Genomic DNA, 20,969 nt, shown 5'->3' with positions numbered 1-20,969 from the left:
AGCTGCTGTGCTTACTAGCTCTTCCTGGTTCCCATGCATCTGTTAGAAAGAATGCATGTAAGTTATTGCTAAAGTTCTTGATTTTAAATGCCTTTGTATTTGTGTCCACGTTACCAAATGAAGAGCCCCTATTTGTAGCAATGAAGAAAACATCTTTCTTTCTGTGCATGCTGATCTCTGTTAAACTGGAGCACGCTCACTTACCTGAGGCTTACTGTTACTGTGACCTCCCACCTGCACCCTTGCATACTCCACAACTACTTGTTATGTGTGTGGTAAGGGTACTTTTTTTCCCCTGCATCCACTCTATGCCTCTTCTGTAGACAGCATGGAAGTTGTGTTTTTTATGCTCGACTAATGTCACATCTGCAAAGAAACAAAACTCAAGCAGCCGGCTCATTTTGAATGCCTTTGTTTTTATTGGACTACATGCATGTAGACAACACTTACATTAGTCTATAAATGATGCAGTGACCTCTACATGTGCAGCATCATTTACATTAATAAAACAGTGCTGGGTATTCTCAGTTAAGACATTAGATGTGCTAATCAAATCACACAGCAAGATGGTACAAGTACAATCAATATGAACTAGTCAGATAAACTTGGGAAAGACAAAACATGATTTCACCTTTTTGCATTAATTTAAGTTCAATTACACGTGTAGCATCCAATTAATTTTGAGTTCAAAGGGATGATTCAGTTGAATGGAAGTCTCGTCTCTCTGAAGATATACTAAAAGTTAGGGCACAGGAGTGATATTTTTACTCCAAATGACAAAGAAGGCACACAACAGAAGAAACCTACATTCAAAATCAAATTCCAAACAAGACAACAAAATGTACACAAATGTTCTCTTTAAACATTAAAATTCAGAATATTGCACAATATTTGCTAATATGTCTTAGGACAAGATATCACACCATAAATATACTTAACATTCATACCTGAAATGATATGTTCACATGAAGAGGTAATGTGATGTCACTGAAGAAGATCATACATAAACAGCTACTCTTTATAGTTTTATTGCCAGAATGATCTGCACAGTTTCCAACCGTATCTGATAGAGCTTTGATAAACTTTAAGATAAAAAGAGCACGAAAAAAATATATAGTATTTGGTAAAATATGTCACATCTGACAAATATTTGGGAAAGAAAAAAACCTCAAAAAGATCAACTTGAACAAATCAAGGAAAGTTAATGTTAAGTGCATGGCATAAATACACTCAAGAACTTGAATGTCCAGTCAAACTGGAAATCATACATCAGATACCTGATTTTTTTTGTATTGTTTTTGTTTTCTACAAATCATTATGCCTACATTCATAATAAATTCACATCGATTCAACTTTCAAGTAAGAAAATATAACCATGTTATACTTTAAATAATATGTTATTTTAGTGGGTCCATGTCAAAGTCAGAAAACAACATTCTTCATGATATGTTAAATTATTGATCACAGCATACTTATTCAAGGTATTTCGTTATTGTCTCCACACCATCCAGAAAATCGACATTTACAGAATAAATGTCAAATACTGAGTTGTTGTTTTTTTTTTTTTGCAATGATCACTTTACAAATTGCATAATTATTTATATACACACATCAGAATTCAAATTTAACCTCACACACAGACAACACACATTTAGTTCTAGTTGAATGTGCATGCAGGCATGTACAGTAAAACGTTTATCCCTCATTTTCATAGAACAGAAATATTTCATATATTACGTTTCTAGTTTTGTTGAAACTCTAAATTTGTATTGGTTGAAGTGTCATAGTTGACACTCCTTTTGACTCGTTTGGATGCCAAGTTATAAGGTCACAAATACGCAACATTGTGCATGCTTCCTGACAGACAGCAAGTAAATTGACTGATAGTTCTTTTATTTAGAGGTCACTGCTTCGATTATATTCCTGAATCTATAATTATGTAATTTCAATTAAAGGAAAAACAGCTGTTGGAGCACAAATCGGTGCAAAGCTGCTCAATCAAGAAGGTTCATTCTGAATTCAAAGGTAAACTAATTGATCTTATTTTTTTCCCTCTCAGCTGCAGCATGTGGTTTAGGGTCACAGCCTGCCTCCCCATGTAACTGAATCCTTCTTTTCAGGAGCCCTGTCTCATGTGTCCCTGTATTATTTGATTTCAGTTGTTGGGTTCTTTGCACACGTAGCTATCATGGTAAAAAAAAATTGGATGAATTACATCTTTTTATTCTCTTCTGCATAAATTGAGCCTAGAGATGCTTTTCAAAACATACAGTAATGTATTCAGCATCAAATTCCATCAAAGAAGCGAAGCACCTGATAGATTTGTATGATTTAATGAAGCACATTTTCTTAAAGCTGTATGTTGTTTTAAAATATTACAACAAGACCAAAAGTCTACAGCTGTGTCAGCAACTCTGTGAGCCTGGACTGAAGGAAGGAAGTGCTCTGAGCTAAATGCTAATGCTAGCTTGGCATAGGCCTAATGCTTTTATATGACAATGCTGTGGTCTATCATGATTATCATCTAGGTTTTAAGCGGCAGGAAAAAAAATGGATGGGTGGGTTTTATGGGATGCATTCTAACAGTAGCTAAATATCACTCAACATAAAATTGGCGTTTTTTAAAGTTTTAGATCATAAGTTAAAAACAGAGGCTGTAGCAACACTATAACTAGCTAACATTTTACATGAATTTCTTTTTTGAGCTAATCTGTAGATGTTGAGACATTTCACAGGATTTGTAAAACAAATGGTGAAAACCGGTAGGGTTTGTTTTCTCTGAATGTAATTTTAATTATCTCTAGTTGTTGAGTTATTTCATGCTGAGGACTAGCATTAAACTTATCAAGAAACCAAATAAGAAGTTCTCATTCACTTATCCTCATGTTTTAGTTAGCGACTTAGTTACAGAACATGGAGCACGTCAACACTTTTGTATTGCTTGATTACAATCCTCAATACTTCTATTACTGGAGCACATTTCCAAAAGGCAGAGCTCTCGTCAACAACGTCATTAGTTGTTTTGATATATAAGTCACAGCACAGCTATAACGACAGAATGTACCGGATATTGAAATACTCACATTGTCTACAATCTGCCTGTTTAGCCATTTTTTCTCTTAGAAAACTTTGGGAATTTGAATTATTTTGACACTACTGTTTTAGGATACGAACCAGCCCTTGAGATTTCTTTCTTTCTTACTTTCCTTCCTTTTTAAACCTCAGTGAGTAGTGACCATACATAATGTTGCATGACATCCTTTCATCAATTTATATGAGAAGCATATGATAGCATCATTGTTGGTCATGAAAACAGTGACGAAACTAAAACACACTTAAGATTTTTGGTAGAGGTTTGCTGCTCATTGGCCGTCATTACTAAAACAGATCTTTACTTCATTCCTCTGCGGAGCATTTGATTGGCCGCAATGAGCATGACGCTGATGATGAATGCAATAGCGAAGGCACAAATCAGGCTTTTACGCACACATGTGTGTTTCTCCTGTTGTGTTGGGCTTGCTGTGGAGAAATGAAAAAAAGAAATCGCCCACATTTGAAACTCTTAATATAAATTTAAAAATCTGTCTGAATAAGCTGAAGGATCAAATCTGTATGTAACTTACTGTCAATGTCCACGTGGCACTCTGGACTGTTCAGGTGGCTCTCCTCGGTCATGATGATGTTCTCGATGTCTTTCATGGTGAGGTGGTCTCGGAAAGTATCGTAAAGCAGTCTCTTAAGTTCATCCACGGTCAGCTTCTGCATGTCACACTGGGAAGACCGGCAAACACAAATAAAGCGGTAATTAATGTAGGTAAGACTTCTTTTTTTAATGGTCCTCAGTGACACTAATAAGCTTTGGGTAAGCAATGAAAAGTGAAGTGAAAGTACGGGATCACTCAAAGCTTCAAGACTGCAAACATTTTAATTGAACAAATCTATTCAGTGATGCAACTAAATACAATGTATATACTGCTGATGTGTGGATAATTACTAGAGTGGTGTCAGGGCCACTTTAAAATCAAGACCTTTACTTTTTTACTGGAATACGATAAATAATGACATGCTGCTAGAAATAGCTTTTGGTTTTTTATCCGTTGTTTTGGTATTGTTATTTTGATTGAAACAGATTGCTCTTATTAGTTCAAATAATCAAACTAATGTAAAGAAATACCTTCCAAAACACTGAATCGAAATCCGCTCCATGAAACTTGTCAGGCATTCCAGCAGAAGAGAGCTTAGGACCGAGCAGTGTGACAAATTCTTCAAAGCCAACCTGACCATCCCCTGATGAAACATACAGAAGTTACAAACCTTACTGTTATACTGTTGCTTATGCATTGAATTGAATCAGTGAAACATCCATATAGAGAAAGATAGGGATCTATATACCATCTATATCCAGTCTTTGGATGATCACCTCCAGCTCCACCTCATTGGGCATGTAGCCCAGTGAGCGCATGGCCATCCCCAACTCCTGCTTCGAGATAAAGCCGTTTCCATCACGGTCAAAGACTTTGAAAGCCTCACGGATCTCTGTTTGAAGAAAGAAGAAGCAAGTAGCTATTGGAAGTTTAAAGGGGAGAGAACAGAGGTATTAGTTTGGCTCTGTGTCATCGCTTAAATTTTGAGAAGAGGAGGCATAACTTAAAATTCAGTGTTTGAAATGTGAAAATATGAGGAGTGGGGCAGTTTAAATTTTTCTGTGGTTACTATCCCCTCAGTACCACACGTAATCTTCGTCTTTAAGTCATTAAAGGATGTTGATAACTGAATGTCTTCTGTTTAACAAACACCATTAAATACCCAGATGGGCCATTGGATAGCCTAGCGGTCATGTTGTGTACCGCCTGAGGTTATAGTCCGTGTCTATGCGGCTGCATGTTCGAATCAATTGCTTCATGTTGTTATGGAAAATTTTACTCCATGTGCACTATATGCGTTGAATGAAGGTATCATAGAATCGGTCATATAAAATGTATGTGAAATGTCTTAGAATACTACATGCACAGCCTATTGGGTGTTTTGTTTTCCATCATTTCGTTCCCTTTATTCTGTTCTCACCATTTGTACATGTGGGAAGAGTCACCCAGGCTCTTTCTCACTGGACTCCATCTCCTTCTCAGCCTTGGGAGATGGTAAATAGTCATGTAGTCTCTTTTCTCACACTAGGGGATAGATTGTGCCCTGCCAGGTGGGCAGTGGCTCTATGTGGCGTGATGGGTAAGTGATCTGTGTAGTGTGATGGAAATGTGTAAGTTTTCACGTTTGCCTTTTCTCGGGGCCTCTTTCTCTCCTCACCGTGTGAGAGAGGGGTCTTCGAACGCTTATCTTGCCTTCGAATATATGTTCATTGAGACCAGATCGATCTTAGGGTGTCATGGTTTGGTTTTGTCTCTGTGTTTCTTCTAGTTTTAGTTTTCGTTCTGTCCTTAGTGTTATTTGTTTCCTAGTGTGGATTGTTTCCCTTGTGTGCTTTAATGTTTCATAGTCTTGTGTTTACTTTAGTCTTGAGTGTGTTTCCCTGTGTCCTCCTATGTTACCTGTTAGTTTATTTCCTGTCTTGTGTTTTAAGTCTAGTCTTTAGTGTTTCCTGTTTTATTTTGTAGATCTGGTTTTGGTGGTGGTGTCAGTGTTGGGTTTTACTTTGTACTTGTCCTCAGTGTTCTGGTCTTGTGTTCTTCGTTCCTTGTGTTTCCCGCCTTTGTGATTACCCTGATGTTCCTCACCTGTCTCGTTAGTCTCACCTGCGTCTGATTAACCCTTGTCTATTTAGTCTCTGTGTTTGCCTCTGTTTCTTGTCGGTTCATTGTCTTGTCTTTTGTATGTCGTTGTGTCTTTGGTTGCTGCTTCTCCCTGCTCCCTTTGTTTTCGCCTCCTGGTTTTTGGATTTTTGTTTTTTTGCTTGAGTTGCCTTTCAGAACGTTTTGGATTTATTAATTCAGTAAGTTTTTGTTTTGTCTTTTGTTAATACATTTTTATTCTGCACTTGGGTCCTCCTCCCTGTTTCCTACCCTCTTTGGTAATGGGAAAAATTCCACAACAATGTCTTCCCCACTCTCGTCTCCCCACATTTCCAGTCTCTCATCAACTGTCCTCTCCAATAAAAAAAATTCTGTCATCTGTATCAGTAGAAAACTTCGACCAATGTCGCCACTTGTATACGTTTTATAAACCAATCAAGCTTCTCTACTGCATGCATGCATGAGCCCACACTCAAAGTAAGAGCTGAAATCCACTTCTGGACCAATGGTGCGAATGCATGTAAGTGAGGGATGGGGCTTTTGAGGGAGCACCGAGGGCAGGGGGTGAGTGAATACAGAGGACGCTACTTTCAAAATCATGCTGGTTTTCAAAAATTACCTACCCTGCCTTTAAGAACCATGGAGAGAGACAGAGTCATTTATGTATATGCAGTATGTACGGAAAAGATTCATTTTGTCAAGTACAAATCAGCACTAGTGAAGAAGTATTTCATAAACTGCATGAGGTTAATGAAGTAAAAAGAATGAATGACCCCATAGTGAAAATAAAGACTTTTAACATCTCAGAGGTACATTTAACTTCAAGTTATGTAATAGTTAACGTGAAGTGACACAACTACCTGGCTTAGGCTTATCTAATTTATTACAGATGTGAACTGACACCTTCAGGGCCAACACCTGTTAAAACCACTATGACACAATTGTCTCTGACCAGAAGGCAACATACACGTTCACATGTTTTTAATTAAAAACAACTTTTGTGTATATAATCCATAAACATCACCATTTGGCTCCTGTCCTCACACTGCATCACAGTATTCTGTTTGAAGTGCTAAAAAGAGCTGTTGCACATCAAAGGCACAGACGCGCGGTGGTTTCTTTTTGATGTAGATCCTCGAATATATACGAGAACGCTCGATGCCGACTCAGTGGTCACGTATGGTTTGATAAATGAGAAGGTCAATTAAAGTAAATGTAGGCTGAAGGACAGGAACAGAACAGCAACAATACTTACAGATTTTACAAAAAAAAACATGTAGAGGAAAACAAGTAAATGTCAACATAACATGTCTTGTTGCCATCACATTAAAAGCCTGTGAGGACTATAATTTCATCGAGCGTGTCATTATACAGAGGGCCTCTACAAATGACTCACAAACAAATTTAAATTAAACTATGTGGTTCAGAAAACATCACCTTTAATTTGCATGCCTGCCCATACGTGGACAAATACTGACAATCCATCTTGTGCACGCAAATGACTGACAGCTAACAAGTGAGAGCCCACCGAGGCAGTTTATAGCCTTGTGAGAAAACAAGAAGAAATCGCAGCAAGAGGATGTTATGTGGCGCTTTTATCGAGGTCCTTCTGAACTGAACCAGTGACACAGTCTGCTCCAAACCTTGACATCAGAGACACAAGATATTTGTCTAAATTACAGCCAGCAGAGCTGTTCCAGTTTGGCTATCTTCCTCCAGCTCCACACGAGATTCAATGTCACGACCCCGTTGCCAGTGACAAGTAATGAATTCACCAAGAGAGCTGAGAAGTGGCTGGACTACTGATCGTTTCACACCAACATAAGTGAGTATTTCAAAAAAGTAAACATGCTACCCAGAGGGACACAACGATGGATACACCTCTTCTAACAAGATGGAATTCATTATAGGCTCATATTATTCTTATCTTATGCTTAACGTAGGGGCACTTTTTTGACACTCCATATACAGAAAATAAACACTCTCTTTTTTCCCCTCTCTCTCACAAAAATGTTTAATTTTTATGTAAATATAAAATACAAGATAATGCAAAAAATTATATGCACAGACATTTGACTGCTCCCCCCCAAAGAAAGGAAAAAACATCTCATGAAAGGAATGGCAGCACTTTCCATATTCCAATTTCCATAAATAACTTTGTCTCTACCTGCAGAACGTATAGGCACACAATCTAAACACCATATGGAGCAGTAGAGTACAAGCACTGCGTTAGAAAATATGTCCTTGAAACACTATGAAAAAACACGCCTCACATGGGTAGTTTGTATGTACTTTTCTGCAAACATACAAGCATTAAACAGACGCATTTAGAAAAGCGTTTACACAAAACTACACAATTATAACCAGTGATTCTACATTGAGTCCTTGATCAGAAAATCAAAGTCACCTCGCATCGCCCTGAGGGTGCAACACCTCGGTTATCTAAAGTCAGAACCTGGGAAAGAAACTCCCTATACTGTATACGCATCATCTTTTTAATTAAAGAGTTCATTCTGCTGACAGGGGAATTTCAGAGCATTTACAAATATTAACTCATTTAGGAGCATTTTGCAACTCATTAATATTGGTGTTGAATATCTTTGTGTTGGCGACGGTAAGAATGCTGTCAGGTCCTGAGATTTAGTGACAGTGTGGTCATAAAAGACGTCAGAGTGTTTGTCGTCTTTGAGGTAATGGCATTGACAGTAACAGTGAGTCAAACACAATACGTCATCAGTGTTCACAGTCAAGCCAAGGGTAATGAACAAACATGGTCACATGGCTGTGTCTACAGTAACAAACCCGCTTGACATGATTGTAGGAAATTAATTGTGTTTGCGTGTCTATTAGAACAATCATTGACCTGGATATTCAATCCTGAACAAAATTAATTATGTTGTGGACATACAATATAATGAATATGACATCTAAATGGAATATTGACTGAGCTTGAATAGTGCTTTTCTAGTCTTCTGACTAATCAAAGCTCATTCATCCAAAGTGACCATCAGAAGTAAGTAGCCCCATTCAAACACATTCACATGCTACTGACAAAGCAGTGAGAGCAATTCAGGGTTTAGTGTCTTGCCCAGGGATACATTGGACATGTTGCTGCAGGGATCGAACCTCCAACTTTCCGGTTGAGAGAGGACAGACTCTACCAACTGATTCCCAGCTAAGAGAGTATGCTTTTATCTGATTAAGTGAGATCATATGAAGTTTGAAGAAACCAACTAGATTATTACTTACAACCTTACGCATAACAAAAGCACATTATTTAGCACATTTGGGATTACTACATCTTTGAACATTGTGTCTTCTACATACACACTGTGTGTATGTAGTTTATTGCAGACATGTTATTTTTAAGACAGACACAACATTTTATTGGCCCAGGTTTTAAAATGCTAAATAACACAAATGTATCTCAGCATTTGAAAGCATGGCCATTAGAACAAGGCCTTCCTCCATTAGGTAAAATCTTTGCGTGCTGAGGCAGGGAGAATTGCCTTATAACATAAATTAATTATCTATTGAGATAAATTTGGAATCTTGCAATGTGTTTATAGCGAACGCTTATAAAGCAATAAAGATGATAATGCAATGTTTTGTGCATCCCTGGTACACATTAATATTCAAAACAAAACATGAAATACCTATATCAAGGGATTAGTATGACGAAACAAAAAAAGTCCAATAGCAAAGTAAATTCAGATCTATCAACAGACAGCACTGATGTAAATCTTAAGAAACCCTGTTTATTGAAGGTCCAAACAAATATGCATTAAGCAGTAAGTGTGTTGCCATCTTTGTCTATATCAGTGAACAAAATGTCTTTCATTTCTGAAAATACACATTCCTTACAACCTAGTGACAGGTGCTACATCAAACTGTGCAACCACTGAAGAAAAATCTGTTTTCCCTGTGTTTTATTTTGCGGCACAAATATATCTCTGATGCCAAACACTGTGTACTGAATTACAAATGTTGTGTCAAGTAGCTTGAGGGCAAAAAAGGGGAAAAAATTAAAACAAGTAAAAATGTAACATTAAAGAACCCTTTGGGTTTTAGTGAAATATGAGTGATATGACCAACTCATCATATTTCCCCGAGCAAGGAGAAAATGAAATATTGACAGACAATTTCATGGCAGGTTAGATCAACAGCTGCCAACAAAATCATGACGCTGATTGTTTCCTGCAGAGCAAGCGGGCCTGTTGATGTTCATTTATTCTGCAACATGGATTAGTATGATTGAACCAGTTTGACCCAACCTATACTATGAGAATATCATCTATTTCACGCAATACTTAAAACAGATGCGCATAGACTTTAGAGATATAGTTTTAAGAGCTCGTACATTTTGTCCCTGACATCAAAGAGACACTTCTGCCAAACCCAAGATCTAAAACTGGACTTAAAAGTCTGCTGACCTTCCATGTGACCAGAACATGAGGACAAACGGCTCACACTGACCTTTCTGACCAACCAACACAGTGATTCATGCTGGTTAGTGCAGCTATAAACATCCATGAAAAGGGTCCATGATGAAGGCAGATGCCAAGAAGCTCAGTGCTGCATGTTGGCAGAGTGTCAGAGTTTCTGGCTGGGGTAAAAAGGCCATTGAAGCTCTCTAAAATGAATAATTGGGGAAATCCCATCAAATGGCTTGGAGCCGACAGAAGAGACCAACACTTCACTGGGAGAAAGAAAAGAGTGTTGTGCATCATATTAATGTTCTAAATTCATCCAAAATAAGCTCAACACCAGGCAATGTGGATGTAAGAGAGAATCAATTTTCGAGGAGGTGTCAGACTTTTAATATTATTTAACCTGGAGACGGATAAAGTTTCACTCACAGAACTTTGGAACTGACAACACTTAACGTCATTGTGTCAAATAGTCCATGTAGGAGGACTGTGGCAAGACACTCCAAAAACTCATATTCATCGAGTCATAAAATTAATTGTGCATTACTGCCAGAGAAAGCGTTTTATGACACGTTGGAAGTCCTTCTGATGGATTGTTAAGTTGTAGACTAAAGCTGTTCAGCCACATAGTGTGCAAAGTCTCAATAAAGTCAAAAGTGATTGGTGCTTACATTTCCACAAAGCCCCTCGCCCTTCCTCATCTCTTTGTCAGTGGCTAGCATTTGCTTGCTTTAATTGCTCTTTGTAACTTGTTCTATCCTTGTGTTTTTCTGCAACTGCTCTATTTCAGTGACAAAGTTAAGATTCATATCTCAAGATTTGTAAGAGTGTCAAGATTAGTTTAAATACTGTATTTTTGCTGATCTCATATCAGCCAAACCTGATATTTCTTTGCATTAGCTTAAAATACTAAAAAATGCTAGGCCTGTCAGTAAACAGCCAAACTCCCACCGTAGTACTCCTTACTGAATACTTCATATAGCTTTTAGGGTGGTTTGGTAAGTTAAGATGTAAGACACAATAGTAAATTTGCTGGCTGAACTTGGTTGCTAGTATCAGTGTTGTTTTCATTACAGCCACAGTTGTCTCCCATGTGTTGAGTATCATTTAAAATGGCCATGCCTAGAGATGCTACCACCCACAAACAACTGTAACGGTACATATTTTGGACAGTAACAGGACATAATGTACTTAAAGAGAGCTTGTTTGTGGCATTTAATATATAATGACAACATAACAGTTTCAGGGGCAAACAGTTGCAGCATTTTGGACAGGAAACCAAACAAACAAACAAAAAAAAAAGATATGCCACCTTGCAGAGTTTAGTGCAAACACTCTTCTTCACCTTTAGTTGTGATCCTGACATTCTGCAGGATACTGTAATAGCATAAATACAGCAGGAGGTTGATGAAGTAGCCTCATTGCTCCATAGGAAGTGACACAATGAGAAAAGACAGGAACAGCAGGGAGATTTCAATCTCCAAAGTTAATCAAAGTGCATTAATTTCTTCTCTTGATGATATTAATCAATAGTCTCAAAACAGTTATTGAATTAACAAAGCCCAAATTTCAAAGTCAGTGTTAGTTTTATTTACTTCAGCTGCCTTATTTCCTTGTGTCCACCTATTGGCAGATAGATTAGTCACCATTAGAAGATGAATATAAATGCACTAGAATGTCTGTCTTCCCTCTTCAAACAAAAAGGATCTATTGTTTTAGGTCATGATGCATTCAATAAATGGGATGAAAGGAATAAGGATATCCCTATCTTAAGTAAGGAATGTTTTTACTGCATCCGGCGACTCAAAGTTCAGATGTGGCCCGAGGGCCAGTTACTTAAATCAATAGTATAACTTTCTTATGAAAAGAAAGGTTGGTTATTAAGTTAGTAACAGAAAATAGGTAAGAGGATAGAAACTACTCACTGGAAGATTAATTTGTCTCTGCTCATGAAATAAATGCTCCCCCATGTGGTTTAAGTTATAATTATATGATTTATGATAATACTCATAGCACTTTCTTTCTGAAAAGGACAGGGGGGCTGATACCTGTGAATTATGTTGATATAATACGCAAACAGGAAGATTAACATAGTATACTGCGCTCATATTAGGCCCTATCAAAGAAATTGATCAACACATCACTGAATAAAATATAAAGTAATAATAAAACAGGCTTCACTAAAAACACTCTGTAGGCTACTGTATGGTCAAGTGACTGGGTAACTTACTAGTATCTTGAATCTATAAAACAACTGACTTATCTGGCTGACAATAAAGCCCAAAATATATAAGGAATTTCTGACATTAGCAACAGACTGATGGGCCATATAGCGTGCTATTTTTGCATAGCTAACTAGCTTTAAGTCCATGGCTTAACCTGTCTGGATGCTATAGTCTTTTCACTCTACAACATGCTCAGTCTACAAAAAGCTGTTCAACAATGTGCAGAATATCTCATGTAGCCTACACTTCAATTGCTGCAAAAGCACCCACATTTTTGAAAACTTACTAGGCCACGAAGATCTCTTTGTTTTACACTAAAATGACAAACACAGTACATACAACACCCTTTAATAACTTGACATTTCTAATTATAATTTATGACTATATGGTGCCATGTTGTTGCCTGTCGAGCTTTTAAAGGGAAAATCCCAACAAGACTGTATCATGAGGCATTGTTGCATTGTTGTCTTAGGCATTGTTGCCTTGCAACAATGCCTAAGACGCAATACATTACTGTCCATGTGGCGAGGTAAATAACAACATGCACACATTAGGCTATATTTAAATCAGCATGTCATTAGTGGTCCCACATATTTATGTACTCTTTACCTTTCTTTGCTATATACCACAAATCTACACCTGCTCCCTAATATACCATTTACATAAGCAAACTACATTATGAGAAAATATGCACTTCACTTTGCTTGTAATTTTGCAGGATTAATTTAAATGAGTTGGATCTCTTGTTTTAAGATTAAAAAACTGAAGAAGCTTACTTAACTGACATGTTTTGTGTTGTTTTTCTGAATTACAAAAAAGCAAAAAAATATTTTAAACAAGCATACATGCAGATATAATATGCACGTTATTGGCTGCAAAAGGAGGTGGTAACTGATGTTTTTATAGTTTAGAATATGTCCATCTGTCCTTTAATGGCACAGAGGAGTCACTGTGTGAGACGTGGTCAAGACTTTGCCGTGAACCTGTCAATTTTCTGGGTGCCCTTTTGCCTTAGATTGAATCTTTAGGTCATTGACCGGCATCTCCTGTCTTCTCTGAGTGAAGGATAATTATAGGACAGATGTTCTATTTTTGTCCTCTAACAATTCTGTTTTCATCCGTTTATATAAACTTTGTGTCTGAGCGTTTTGCAGCCTAGTGTGATGAAAATGAAATATGTCTGTTGTAGACAATCAGACAAGGGGAGAAGAAGGACACTGTCCTGTAATTGCCATCTCATAACAGAGTGAAATGATGCTGTTTGAAGCTAGAAATTTGTATGAGTGGTTGAACTGAAATTTGTCTTCAAAGATTTAAAAGACACAACTTGAGTCACAAACACGGTTCTTAAGCACTATCATCTTTCAAGTCAAAAGATGATGTTGCTTAAGAATCATGTTTGTATTTTTTGTTCACCTGTTTGTTGTTGGTTTGTATTCTAAAAAGTCAAAAAGAAAAACTATCCTAAAGAAAAGTAGCACAGAAACACATTGTCAATAACTTCTCTTAAATTTAATAGTTTAACACAGCTCTACTTCTATTTACATTTCTCTGTATACAATGTTGCTGAAAAAAATCCCGCTGTTTGCGAACACAAAGAAGGCAGCTTTGCATACAAAGTGGAAGATGCTCTTCACTCGACTACAATGCCTGACGTCTGGGGGATTCTCCTGCTGGCTGTGATCTATAAATACTGCTCACATCCTCTGTCAGCGATGCACCGAGGAGTGATACGAGCTCCAAGAGACATCCAAGAGTGTAACTGCCGGGAACCCTTGACTGCTGAGCCATTAAACGAACCATGTCTTATCTAGTTCAACACATGTGCAGTTAGAGTGGGTGACAGTTCACTCTGAGGTATTGTGTGTTTTTTATGCTTTTATAATTCTTCTCAAAATATTTCTGCTTCTGTTTGCTTCAGTCTGAAAGTATACATAATCATTGACTTTACGGGACATATTTAAATTTTAGAGTCTAATAACCCAGAATAATGTGGATATTTTAATGCATGTAAGTCAAAGTATCATCAGCGTATAAGGTTTTCCCAGTCGCATATTATGCAAAATAGTCTGAACTTGGCTCCGGACCTTGGTTTTACTGTGCTCATTAACACTGGGAGAGACTTGGCACAGCATAATGTCAACATGATTGACGTTCACAAAAGTCTGCATAATGAGTGTAATTCTTTCACACAGTGTAAATATACACAAAAATGCTAAATTGGTGTGTGGAATAGCAATATGATTACAGCTATTTCACTGGCATGAACAGCCTACAAGCTTATTGAGTTTGTAATGAAAATATTTTTTCAAACTAAGAAATTAAGAGATACATAGAGAGAAATAACCTAATAACCAAGGCAAAACATTGTGTAATATGTTTAAATTATCAGCTTTAGGATGAGACATGAACATACACAGAGGCATGGTATTTATACAGTATTTTTTGATTCCTGTTTCAGAAGCAGGTATAGCTTAAATACACATCAGGGTTTTATGACAACTGCATGACACAAGGGCGAAGAAAAGGGCAGGAAGCCTCGCCACTGACCCTGCACACCTCGACAACCATCTGTTCAAAAAACATTCCCTGGAAACTGCAGATCCATTAAAAGCTGTGAGCACTTCATCAGCCTTCTGCACAGCCAGTACAAACAATCAGCCCTCTATTCAGGGCAAGTGCCTTTATTCTTTACAGCTGATATTATTACTGATGTATCTGATACAACTGACGTAGCCAATATTCATTTATTGGAAAATACAAGGAAAGAGTTTGATCCTAATAAATCTTCGATTAAAAATGTGCTATGAGAAGACAATTGGATTAATTAACAAGACTAATAATCATTCACTTTTATTGTTTGATTAATATGTGCAATTAAATAGAGTACGGTGTAATTTGTTCCATTCAAATTTACAATTATAATGAAAAAATCTCATTAAATTTGCCAGTAAATTGTACAGTAAATAATTGTACAGCTTCCATTTATTTTTCAACCATGTTTTTTTTTGTGTTTTCATTTCATTCAACAATGTATTTGTCTTCTTTAACTCGAGTAAACAAAGATGAACATAATAGGACATTAAGTCAACTGTTGAGGCTTCAATGTCTATGAAGATACAATAAAATACTTGGAACCCACTGACTTTCATCTTGCAATGACATGCTTCTGGAAAAAAGGGCAAAATTCTTGTGCCAATTCTTGTGTGAATTTATAAATTTGTTACTTCCAGGCAAGACTTCTTTTTCTGTACATTGCATTGTTTACAGTCCGCTAGCTAACTTGAGAAGCAACCATGTGGTCAGATCAAAGCAAAATGTGCCCCTTCAGATATGTCTTTAAAGCAAACACCATCATTTCTCGGTTGATACAGCCCCCCAAGAACTCTGTTCATCGGTTTCAGGTGAGTTTCAACTCATCTGTAAACTGTAAGTTATGCTGTACACAAACGCACCGGTATTAATTACTTCAGCGATATGAGCCTAAAAAAGAAACTGATTTTTTTGTTTATGTACCAGTAAATACCAGATCTCAAGTTTATGCTTGTAATAATGCTTGCCTGTTGAGTTCAGGTCACGCCGGGTTGTAACCATTGCATTGTGCCTGCTTCTGCTCTCTTTATGGACTGCTTTTCTTGTTTACAGCAAAGCCTGCTGGTTCTTGACTGGTCAATTCATCCACAAATGTTATCTTTAATGAAAAAACGTGATGTTTCTATTCACTAGATACATTGAAGGTATCACTGAAACACTTTGAAGTGTCCAATTGTAGCTAAATGTGCTTCACTTAAGTGTTGAATTGAGATGTTTGCTAAAACTTTGAAGTACCTGATGTTGTTTTTGACAGCCTGAAGAAAGAAGTATTTGATAGAAAACATTATCTTTTCTCGTTTCAAAATTTGGGTCGGGGCTCAAAAATGTAGCTATAGAAAAAGTTCAGTCAGGAAGGCTTATACTATTATTTGAACGTATTTTAGCTTTAAGAATTGAAGACACAGTCTTCGTCTTCTATTGTCTCATCAGTCTCGGATGACATCATCTTCATACACCTTTACAACCTGAGTCTGGACTCCTCAGGGAGACACTTCCTGCTGCTGCTCAGGGCAGACATTCCTCAATTTTCGAATCTCCCTGTAGGGTCGAAGTGCCAAAGACTTTCTATAGACTTAATTACCACACCATCTTCTTTGTAAACAAATATTAGTATTCTTTTCCATTACAGGTCTCTGATTGAAATGGGAGTCTATTGGTCTCCCTACACTGCTCACTCAAACTGTGTATGAATTAACACACTGTAATTATATCCTGCTTCACCGCTTACTGAAAAAAAAACTTGTTTTTACTGCATCGCATTATTTTCCCTGTAACTTTCTGTTTTATTTTACTTTGACAATAATTATACTTCATAATCTCACCTGAAGCTGAAACGAAACTCTTGAGTCTCTTTATGGAGGGCAGTATGTGTCATGCACTGGCCACAGTGTAACATGCACTGTGCCTCTGCACAGAATGCAAGGTCCTCTTGTCCTTGTGTGTTGTGTTTTGTCAGTGGGCACTCTGCAATGTTGTCAGCATGTGTCCACAACAAAGAAGCTCCTGTTGATCACTGAATCAATGATGTTGGTCCAAGCCAATTTAAATAGTGTGAAGGATTCTATTTAAAAAATATTGGCACAAATGAAGACTTATCTTTTTTTGACAAGTTTTTGATCAAAGACTTTTTTGTTTGTTTCATAGATGTTGTCAGATTCAAATGTGTACAAACCTTGCGACTAAAAGAAAGACGCTATTATTAGAAAAATGATTAGAGAGAGTAATTATGTGAGTCGGGCAATCATGGAACTTCAACCCTGCAGTAATTAAAGATTTTAGGGATTAAACAATATTTATAGATAGATTCAGTGAGTAAAGGACCAATTGTCTGTCTTTCAAAGTACAACACCCTCTACTGTACAGAGCAAAGGCTGTGTAAAGTGGAGCTGGACAGGATGTGTTGGAATTTTATAAAATTACACCCAGTCTGTTTTAGTTCTATCTGAAACTCTCTCTCTCACTTCTCCTCTTTAGCTCTCTTTATCTACTGCTGGAGCTGCTCAGTGACAAAAGGTAGGCCACTGTTTACTCTGGACACTGCTGAAGTGTGAAGCCGTGTAAAAGCAGCAGTGAATTATATGCTCAGTGAATCCTCCCAGGGTAAATACATTCACACTTCGATGCTCTGTCTGGTTATTGTCTGAATATTTATTGGCTTTAAATTAGAAAACTGCAATTGAGAGTTCTTAACCACCTAAACAGTTGTATCCTACAAGACACATTTTTACTGGTATTGTCATTCTTGATTTTTCCAAAGGCAACATTTTAATCAGAGTTATGTCGTCATTGCATCAATAGTGGATTCCCAATGTCACATGACTGGCTCAAAGCAAGGTTAGGCAGCCACTTGTGTGTTGGGCCCCTATGCACAGATGAAAGGGGAAATGGAATTCCCCTCGCATAAAAGACTTTCTGATGGCAAATCTGATCTGAGTTATCTCTATATTGTAGTGTTCCTGGCCTCGCTCCAAATCACTGCCAGCTGTGCTTTGTCATTATGGAGACCATTTGAACCAAACAAAACTGCACTACTTAAAGGCTACGGTATAAGAGACAATGGGCTTCTACAAATCTTTTTAGTGGCATACTGTAAATATATGCCTGGATCTAGTAATTAAAAAATAAATTAGATTGAAAGAGAAAGAGTGGAGAATGTAATTTAAGCAGTAAAAAGGTTCAATCTGTCATCATATTAAATGGCTTTAACCTATATAGATTTTCTAGAAATGATATTGTAATCTGCATTTTAATAGATAGAAATCTGCCTTTCATAAAAAGCCTTTTCTCAATTTCAGACAAATGACTCCATGACTCAGGCGCAAACGAACAGTGAGTGAAATCGATTTAGAATGAATAGGGTCAGGAGATAATGTTACAGTGTGTATGAAGGTGTTTCACAATTGACTGTAGATTGTATATACGAGTATGAAATAAGGTTCAAACACAAGCAGTTTTATTTATCGTTCACCACAATTTGAAAAGTATGGTGTAAATCTTTTTTATTAACGCAAAGACGCTTGAAGAAAAAAACTACTTATGTTGTTTCTTTTTGCCAAACATCCGAGGCGAAATAATGACAAATTAGATTAGATGAGGAAAATTAAATATAAAGCAGCATAACAATTTTCTCAGATTTCAAGATACAATACAACCTTCTGGTCCAGCCTATAACAAGCAAACATCTAGTTAAGTGCACGCACAGATTTGGTGAGGATGAAAAGAAGGGCATGTTGGCTGGAGCTCTCCAGGGTCCTGGACTAGTTTTGCAGTTGGACATTGTATTTACATTTCAGAACTCTTAATCAGAAAGTAAATAATTTAATCAGCGAAAAAATGAAATGAGACTCACCCTCCACCTCATCCTCGGGCAGGTTAACAGGGGTCCGGTAGGAGAGGACATCTGGAATAGTGCAAAGTCCCTTGTACATGAACCTGGTAGTCACAGCACGCACTGGCATTTCTGCGAGGGAAGACCAACAACTGTGTCGCGATCTTCATATAGCCTGGCTCTCCGGAGTTTTTCCGAGACAGACCCTTTGCTAAACTACCTTTGAAAAATCTTCACACAACACCTTAGTCAAAAAGAAAGAAAAAAAAACTCCGTTGAAGTTGAAGCTTCGTTGTGATATTCTAGAGAAAAAAAATCCAAACAAATCAGCAGGATTTAGCGAAAATGAAGCTTGGAAATCGACTTTCTTCTAGCAGGTTAAAGTAAGCAAGATATGAATCAAATAGGTGAAGCCATTTCATGAAAATGACATAGGCTATCAAACTTTTCCTTCATAGCCTGGCAGACAAAGCTCTGGGCTAACTGGAACGCTTCATGATGTCTTAAATGATCAAGCAGATAGCCTATTAATTTGTTCATTTAGGCTAAATCTTGAGTAAACAGCCATTCTTTTATCCCGCTTAAGGTTTGATAATTCGGCTTGAAATAAATAAACAAATGAATAAATTTGGTATCGAATTGTTCGAATAAAGAAAAGATCAATCGATCGATAATTTTCCTGCTGATTTTAAGCGTGTTGTTCATCCAAACTGTCTATTCCCAGCGTTGTCTCACTTTTCTTCCCCGTCTCAGCATCCTCTTTGAGAAAAACAAAACAGAACAACACACGGATCGATTGTACAACAAGATTGAACAGCAGCAGTGACGAGCTGATCCTATCCTGCAAACTGGGCAACAAACTAAATCTTGTCACATTTCTTTTCGTTCCTGAAGAGCAGCTTCAAGGGATTCCTGGGTGATCCCCTCCTCCTCCTCTGATACAGACACGCTGTATGAGCAGTGATCCTCTCTCTCCTGCCGTCTGCTCCGCTCTCATTTGGCCAAAACACACACACACACACACACACACACACACACACACACACACACACACACGCACACACACACACACACACACACACACACACACACACACACACACACACATTTGGCTACACGACACACACATAATTCTGACGAGTCTATTGAACGTTTTTAAACTGTCAGCCTGTAATGGGATGAACTTAATTTTCTGCACTCCACCAGGCTGAGTGTTTATGTCAACACCAGTCCACATGAAAAAGTGTAGACTGATAGCAACAAGTGAGCCTTATGTTGGCCCTCATCTCATGACATTTGAGCTAATTCATGTTTTTGTTCATTTTGAGTCCTCAAAGCAAACTGGGGGCTAAATTGAAATAAAGAAAACTAATACTGAGAGACTTAATGATGCCTCAGTCAGGCTATACTTTAGCCTATGTCAAGCATATTTCAGGCTTTCACTACAAGTCCTAGGCTGAAATGTTGAGTGAAATTTGAGCTCCATTTTAAAAGAAACCAATACAAATATCTTCATATATTGTCTTGCTGAGAGTAGGGAGACAACATTGACAATACTCTAATTTATGTATGATAAATATGAAGCTCCATTTTAGCATATAGCCTAGAATGCATCTAACTAGGGTCTGGTTAAGGGGGAAAATTAAGCCTACACCCACCTCTTGGCTAACTAAATACATAGTTGTTCACAATTACTAATTTCCCATATTTATGGTAGCCGTTTTCCTGCCACTTTAAGCTCAAGGTGGAAAGCTATTATATTGTAGCTACTGCCGTTTGCAAATTATATAAATGTAGAGTCAGATCTTCATAGCCTATTTTAACTGATTTTTCATTGACCAGATACTGAGAAGACAATTAACTGTAACTGAAAACTCTGTTAATAAGTGAGAAACAACAGTTTATGTAAGCTTATTACAGCCAAAGCGTGTGCAGGATGAACAACTCTGAACATCTTCTTAGCTGACTATTTGGATAATAAGTCCATCCAAACATTTAGATGGAAGGAAAACTTATGCAAGAACACCAATTTCATTAAGTTTGAAAATTTAAGGCAAAGTACATAACTCAAAGTTTGATATTGAGCCAATATTTGCAATATTTCACTTAAAGCCTTTTTATATCCCATAATAATGCCAATGGAAAACAG

At 37.3% G+C, this 20,969-nt stretch overlaps 1 protein-coding gene across 2 annotated transcripts; it reads right to left on the bottom strand.

Moving 5' to 3' along the window:
* Positions 1-3,002: 3,002 nt before the first annotated feature.
* Positions 3,003-19,814, bottom strand: cabp7b (calcium binding protein 7b). Of its 2 annotated transcripts, none has more exons than XM_079364777.1 (6): positions 19,556-19,814; positions 18,842-19,122; positions 4,393-4,536; positions 4,175-4,287; positions 3,624-3,771; positions 3,003-3,519 (listed from the first exon to the last, which is right to left on the bottom strand). In XM_079364777.1, the coding sequence occupies exons 2-6, from the start codon at positions 18,948-18,950 to the stop codon at positions 3,392-3,394; spliced, it is 642 nt and encodes a 213-aa protein (XP_079220903.1). In that variant the 5' UTR covers positions 18,951-19,122; positions 19,556-19,814; the 3' UTR covers positions 3,003-3,391. The 2 variants fall into 2 exon arrangements, with proteins under 2 accessions (XP_079220903.1, XP_079220904.1); XM_079364778.1 differs by having other exon boundaries at positions 18,842-19,064.
* Positions 19,815-20,969: the final 1,155 nt, after the last annotated feature.

Source organism: Symphodus melops, assembly GCF_947650265.1.
Source record: "Symphodus melops genome assembly, chromosome: 16".
NCBI classification, from domain to species: Eukaryota; Metazoa; Chordata; class Actinopteri; order Labriformes; family Labridae; genus Symphodus; species Symphodus melops.
Note: the sequence above shows the minus strand (reverse complement) of the source record. Positions and strands in the feature narration are given on the sequence as shown.